This window comes from Lynx canadensis, chromosome D1 (assembly GCF_007474595.2).
Source record: "Lynx canadensis isolate LIC74 chromosome D1, mLynCan4.pri.v2, whole genome shotgun sequence".
Taxonomy (NCBI): Eukaryota; Metazoa; Chordata; class Mammalia; order Carnivora; family Felidae; genus Lynx; species Lynx canadensis.
In genome coordinates this window covers 20,972,337-20,979,283 of record NC_044312.2, presented here as the reverse complement: position 1 = coordinate 20,979,283, position 6,947 = coordinate 20,972,337, and the positions used below count along the sequence as shown (strand labels likewise).

Genomic DNA, 6,947 nt, shown 5'->3' with positions numbered 1-6,947 from the left:
AACGTACGTGTTTGCTTGACAATAAACCTTAACTGTACATTTATGCTTATGCACTTTTATCTATATAAATTATATTTCACAGCACAAGCAAATGACTAAATTAGAAATTAAATACAATTTTAAAGTTTTATGCGATTTTAAGTAAATTAAAAATAAAAACAGTTTAATTAGAGGTTTTTCATTCTGGCCTGTGATATGATAACAGGAACTGGGTTATTCTCCCACCATAAATATAGAACTTGACCAAAAAATATATAAATGGATATTTTCATCTATTGGACAACAGGCAGCAAAAGACTGTAATAATCTCTGACAGAGGAAAAATAAATGTGACTTATGCTGGGAGGCACATTCTGGACCATGATATATGAAAAGAGATACTCTTGCTGAATACCAATTTGTCTTTCAGAAAATTGAAGAAGAAGATTTCCTATACATTCTATGATTCCAGCATTAACTATGATACAAAAACTAGTTAAAGACATTGCAAGAACAGAGCTACTGATTAATATCCTTTAGAAACACAGATGCAAAACTTCTTAACAAAATTTTACCAAATCAGGTCCTTTATATATGAAAAATAACTATACCTCATGATCAGGTGGGGTTGATTCCAGGAATGTAGGTTTGGTTTAACATTAAAATTCAAGCAATATATTTCACCATATTAACAAACTGAAAAAGGAAAACTATACTATCATCACAATAGATGCAGAAAATGCATTTGACAAATCCCCAAATGCATCCCAGATAAAAACTGCAGCAAATTAGGAATGGAAGGGTCAACTTATTAAAGAGAAAAACAAAAACAAAAAATTACAAAAAACCTTAAACCTACCATCATACTTAATTTTTAAAAAGCAACATCTTCTGCCTAAGCTCAGGACCAATACAAGGAAGTCCACACTCACCATTTCTCTTCAACATTATATTAGTTTCTAGAGGACAATTAGGTAAGAAAAAGAAATAAAAGTCATCCAGATCATAAAGAAGAAGTAAACTATACGTGTAGACAACATGATCATCTATCTATATAAAAAATCTGATGGAATATCTAAAAAAGCTATAAGAGCAAATGAATGAGTTTAGCCAAGTTGTAGGATATAACTATTATAAAAAATCAATTGTATTCCTATTTATTCACAATGAATAATTACCATTTAAATTAACATCAAGAAGGAGCGCCTGGGTGACTTTCGACTTTGACTCAGGTCAAGATCTCACGGTTCATGAATTCGAGCCCCGCATCAGGCTCTGTGCTGACAGCTCAGAGCCTGGAGCCTGCTTTGGATTCTGTGTCTCCCTCTCTCTCTGCCTCTCTCCCACTCGTGCTCTGTCTCTCTCTGTCTCTCAAAAATGAATAAACATTTTTTTAAATGTTAGTGTCAAAATAAAAAATAGTGATAAATCTGACAAAAGATGTGCTAGAACCTGAACATGGAAATTATACAACGTTATTGAGAAAAAAGAGATACCCAATATTCGTAGTCAGATATTGTTAAGATGCCACTTCCCCCAAATTGATGTATAGATTCAATGCAATTCTAATGAAACTGTCAGTGGGCCTTTTTGGTATGATTCTAAAATTTACACAGGCATATAAAAGACCTTGAATAGCAAAATCAATTTTTTAGGAACAATGACGTTGGAGAAGTGGTCCACTGGTAGCACAGGCCCAATGATGAACAAGTTCAGGCCCAATGATGAACTTGTGTTTGTCACAAGTGCATGGGGCTCCGCCCTTCTCTAGTCTTTGTTAAAATATTACCAGAAGTCCCAAGAATGTGGGACCAAGAATGGGTGGCCTTAGCTTGCCTTTACCCGTGTGCAAACAACAATCAGCACAGAATTCTTGATGGTTTCAAGTTCTGGCTCATTCATCACCTAGAACGCCACTGGGTTTTAGTGAAATAAAAGGCTAAAAAGCTAAATCACTCCTTTCTTGTTCCTGAAGAGGATGAAAGTTAGCAAATGTCATTATCTCCTGAAGGAAAAAGGGACAGAGGAAGTTGTGCAGTATTCTTAACACACTTCGCTAAGTAATCCCTGAACACTAGCTGGGCAACAATAGGGGTTTGGGCCAAAGTGCTAATAAGGAGAGAAAATTAATGGGTGTCTACTTTTGGAAAGGAAAAGAAAATTCCTATGTTATGAAGATGACATGAGTGTATGTCCATATAATCAAAGAGAACAAAATGGAAGTTAATAGCTTTCGTAAGAGTATATAAAAGAAATTGGGTAGGAGTTTAAATTACCAAAATTGTTATCATGTATTTTATAGCAGCATTTTGAAATATATGAACTGGAGTTAAATTGCAAATAATTCTTGAAGTAGCCATTCAAGACAGCATTATGATTTTACCTTGATTATACATATACGCCTCATTCTAAATGGATAGCCCACGTGAGAAAATTGTGTAATATGATAGGCTAATTGATAGAAATATTAATGTGGGAAGCTTCAATTCCTCAAAATTCATCCTATAGAGTCATACAGGTGAACATTTCTCTCAGAGAAAGGCTAGTAAGGCTACAATTTTCTTTCCCCCAAACCAACAGTGCTGTGTGGGCTTCTGCTGTGTTAGGTCGGGTTTTCTTGGTTTCACAAAGCCCTTTTCCTGATAACTAAGACATACATGAATTCTAGAAGAAAAGTGTATTTTCCCTCTCTTGAGTTATATTAATTCAAGATTTAAAAAAACCCACTTTCACAGAAAATGTGAATATATTCTAAGAAGGTACAAAGGCAGGAGTCCCTGAAAAGAGAGAAAATCTCTGAATCAGACAAGGTGAGGTAGCATCATCCATTCTGGACCAGAAACCTGCACAGCCTGCCAAGCCATGGAGGGAGAAAGTTTAATTAGTAAGACGTTTATCTAGTGTGAGTAGTACTCAGATCATCCCTGGAGCAAACTCCAGAGCTCCCGTTCATACTGGTCATAATGACTAGAAAGTAAAAAATTCACCAAGGAGACTACAAGCCTCACCAGAGAATTGTCCCTTTGGGGACTAAAGCCCATATTTTCTACCTTTGAATTTAAGGAAGAAATCAGAGAAAAGAACAAAACAAAACATTCCCAGGGCAAAGAATTCTCACACCCAGAGTGTCATTGTTGTTTATTTTGGAAATAAATTTTGAGCAAAATAAAATGCTTTCTGGAATGGTGTCCCATCATATATAAAACCAACTTCAAGGAATTTGGAAAAGAATTCTGAGTGTTTATCATAATGGGGAAGCATTATCTTCATCCATGAGGACTCAAGGGTGAAGGCAGTATCTCCTGAGATATCAAATCAATTTTAAGCTCTGTTGTTTAAAATGTTTGTTTCTCTGGCTTGTTTTTTGTGGTTTCACATATGCAAGAAGAAGAAACATCCTACTCATTAAAGACTGAGAGTTTCTTTTAATGTTGAATTTTGCCTCATGATCCAAACCTTAGCTGTAAATTGGTAAGCAGCAAAAATTGACAAAACTTAGCACTTTCCATCATTGGGAATTGTGGGGTGATTATGACGTATTTATGTTTATCATTTTGTTTTTCTTCTTCTTCAGCTTTGGCTTATATTGATCAGTCATGGCTGCCAGGCCAACTTTGCACAGTTTTATAAAACACTCAAAATTTTATAAAATCACAGTCAATAAAGTGCTTTCTCTGTAAACCTTAGCATTACAACTCTGAGTTGAAACAATAGAAAACTCTGTTTTTATCATATACACCAAAATAGAAACACATTGGTGACATGACTCTATATACCAGAAGCACCTTAGAAATCAGTAAAGATTTCTACCTTTTCTACCAGAGAGGCCCAGGTGTCCAACCAGATTTCTCTTCATTTCTTCATGACTATTTGTTTTCTCTTTGAATATATAATTTGGAAGACCTTCAGATCATGAAAGAAAGAAAGAAAGAAAGAAAGAGGAAGGAAGGGAGGAATAAAGGGGAAGAAAGGAAGGAAGGAAGGAAGGAAGGAACGAACGAACGAACGAACTTACAGTCTGAGCCCTGGAATAATAGAAATCCTAGAAATAATAAAAATGATTTCAGACTACATATTTTCCTTTATTTTTCAAAGAGCATTGGTGTCTGTTTTATAGTGAGTATCAACGTTCAGTTCTGGAACTCAAACCTCAAACATGCCATTTGGTCCTTCTAAGTAAGAAGATCTAATTCTTCATGGGGAGCTCAAAATATATTCTGAGATGACTTGATTACAATTCAGAAGGAGGATGATTGATTGCCTAGAGGGAGATATAATAAAAATTTATAAATAGAAATAAATATAGGATAAGAGGAGGTGAGGAGAGTGATAGTACTCTGACCATTACTGACTGCATTAGTTTAGTGTCAGATTTCACATATGAGGAGAGTATGATCATGGTTTACTGTGGGACAGATGAACCTGGTTCACTGAGATGCTAAATCCTAGGAGTTCTTCCCTAACACATCAGCTGGCTGCTGACCAGGGAGTTTTAGGAAGGCATCTTTCTCAGCCATTATGGATGAAGCTTTCTTTATAAATGTATATTTATAATGGAAATTCTCTGATGATCAAAGAGACTGAATCTGTATATATGGCAGTGTGTGGTTGTGTGTGTGTGTATTTTGTGGGGGGTGTGGGGTAGGGGGATGGTTAGAGAGAAAAAAAGAAAGAGAGATGCTTGGATAAAGGCTCATCCATGGGAGAGCGTGCCAAAGTTGCTGGTTTGGGTATAACTTTTCTAATTCTACAGAAAACAATACCCAATTTACCCCTCTTTTCTATTTGGTTGATTTGGGTAAAGCAATAAGGAAGTGGATAACCCCCCTCAAAGCCCCACATAAAGCAAAAATGTCATGTAACATTTACATGACAATTTACATCTTGTGTTTCCATTCAGTGAAAACAAAGTTGCCACAATATGATCTCAGTAAATGTTGAACTTTCTTTGCTTTTGGTAGGGACAGAGCCCCATATATGAGAAGAAATGAGAAACATGAGCGTAGTGACAAGATTCATCCTCACGGGTCTTCCCCATGCACCAGCACTGGACATCCCCCTCTTCGGAATCTTCTTGGTGATTTATGTACTCACTGTGGTGGGGAACCTCCTCATCCTGCTGGTGATCACGGTGGATTCCCACCTCCACACTCCCATGTACTATTTCCTGGCCAACTTGTCCTTCATCGACATGTGGTTCTCCACCGTCACTGTGCCCAAAATGCTGATGACCTTGGTCTCCCCGGGAGGCGGGGCCATCTCCTTTCACGGCTGTGTGGCCCAGCTCTACTCCTTTCACTTCCTGGGGAGCACCGAGTGTTTCCTCTACACAGTCATGTCCTACGACCGCTACCTGGCCATCAGTCAGCCGCTCAGGTATGCCAGCCTGATGGGTGGGAGAGCGTGTGCCCTCCTGGCCACCACCACGTGGCTCAGCGGCTCTCTGCACTCTGCTGTCCAGACCACACTGACCTTCCGCTTGCCCTACTGTGGGCCCAGCCAGATCCAGCATTATTTCTGTGACGGACCACCCATCCTCAGACTGGCCTGTGCAGACACGTCCATGAACGAGAGGGTGATCTTTGTCAACATCGGAGTAGTGGCCTTGAGCTGCTTTCTCCTGATAGTGCTGTCCTATGTGTCCATCGTCTGTTCCATCCTGAAGATCCGCACCTCCGAGGGGAGATGCAGAGCCTTTCAGACCTGTACCTCCCACTGCATTGTGGTCCTTTGTTTCTTTGTTCCCTGTGTTTTTGTTTACCTGAGGCCAGGCTCCAAGGATGCTGTGGACGGGATTGTGGCAGTTTTCTACACTGTGCTGACTCCCCTTCTCAACCCTGTGGTGTACACCCTGAGGAACAAGGAAGTGAAGAAAGCTCTGTTCAAGGTGAGAAGTAAGTCAGTATTCACCGAATAATGAAGAAAGGCCAGATATGATTGGCTCCTTTTTTATTTATTTTTTTAATATTTATGTATTTATTTTGAAAGAGAGAGAGAGCATGCACGCAGGAGAGGAGCAGAGAGAATCCCAAGCAAGCTTCATACTGTCAGTGCAGAGCCCGAAGTGGGGTCAATCTCACAAACAGTGAGATTGTGACCTGAGCCCAATGAAGAGTCCGTCGCTTAACTGGTGCCCCCAGATGCCCTCTTTTTTATTGATTTAGAATTAAACCACCAACATGAGCATTACACTGTAAGGAATATTTCAATTATTCGATCTTAATTTTTTAATTAAAATTTAATGCAGTTTAATATTTCTTTCTACATTATTTGCCAGAATCCCAGTATAAACAGCCATTTATTGATGATAATCTGGCAGGAAGGATGATTGCCTATTCTTCTCTTTTATGTTCTACAAAGTAGATTATCAGAAAAGTAGTTTACTTCCATCCCCTGTGCAAATATTTTCCAGAATTGCTCTCCAGGATAATTCACTTACATTTTATTTTGTGCAATTTAAATCAAAGCTTACTAAAGATCCCTTTTTTCCATTTTTAAACCTTTATATTGAAAAATAATCATATATAATATTTCCAATTCATTAATATAGTACATATATGATGAAATTTTTACATTACAAAAGATCACACCAAAAATACTTAATTCTTAATAATGACTTTATTTATATTTATGAGTTAACTAAAACTGTATAACTCTTTAATTTCTTCACTTGGAGTGATTTTTTAAAGTAAACATTTGTCTACTTATGCAATCCATGCAGTATTTGTACTGAATCGGTCATGGATACAACTACCTAGATTTTTGTTCTGTATTTACAGAGTTACTGTCTTTTCTCTTAAATGCAAAGCTTCTATTTTTAGCAATCTTAAAATTATTTCTGTGAGTAAACAAGGGACAGATAACAAATATGTGAAAAATAAGAAAATAATCTTAGAGACACAAGGATACTACCAAAGAATATTGAGAGTACCTCCCAATTTTAAAAGCAGACCCTAGGTGGTACTTCC

At 37.5% G+C, this 6,947-nt stretch overlaps 1 protein-coding gene across 1 annotated transcript; it reads left to right on the top strand.

The window, feature by feature from the left end:
• Positions 1 to 4,966: 4,966 nt before the first annotated feature.
• Positions 4,967 to 5,896, top strand: LOC115526162 (olfactory receptor 10G9-like). The gene has a single exon (XM_030333645.1). It carries the CDS (start codon positions 4,967 to 4,969, stop codon positions 5,894 to 5,896), a length of 930 nt encoding a protein of 309 aa, XP_030189505.1.
• The last annotated feature ends 1,051 nt before the right edge of the window (positions 5,897 to 6,947 follow it).

Excerpts from the sequence above, each read along its gene's own strand:
- LOC115526162 (XM_030333645.1), top strand. The coding sequence starts at position 4,967 with ATGAGAAACATGAGCGTAGTGACAAGATTCATCCTCACGGGTCTTCCC.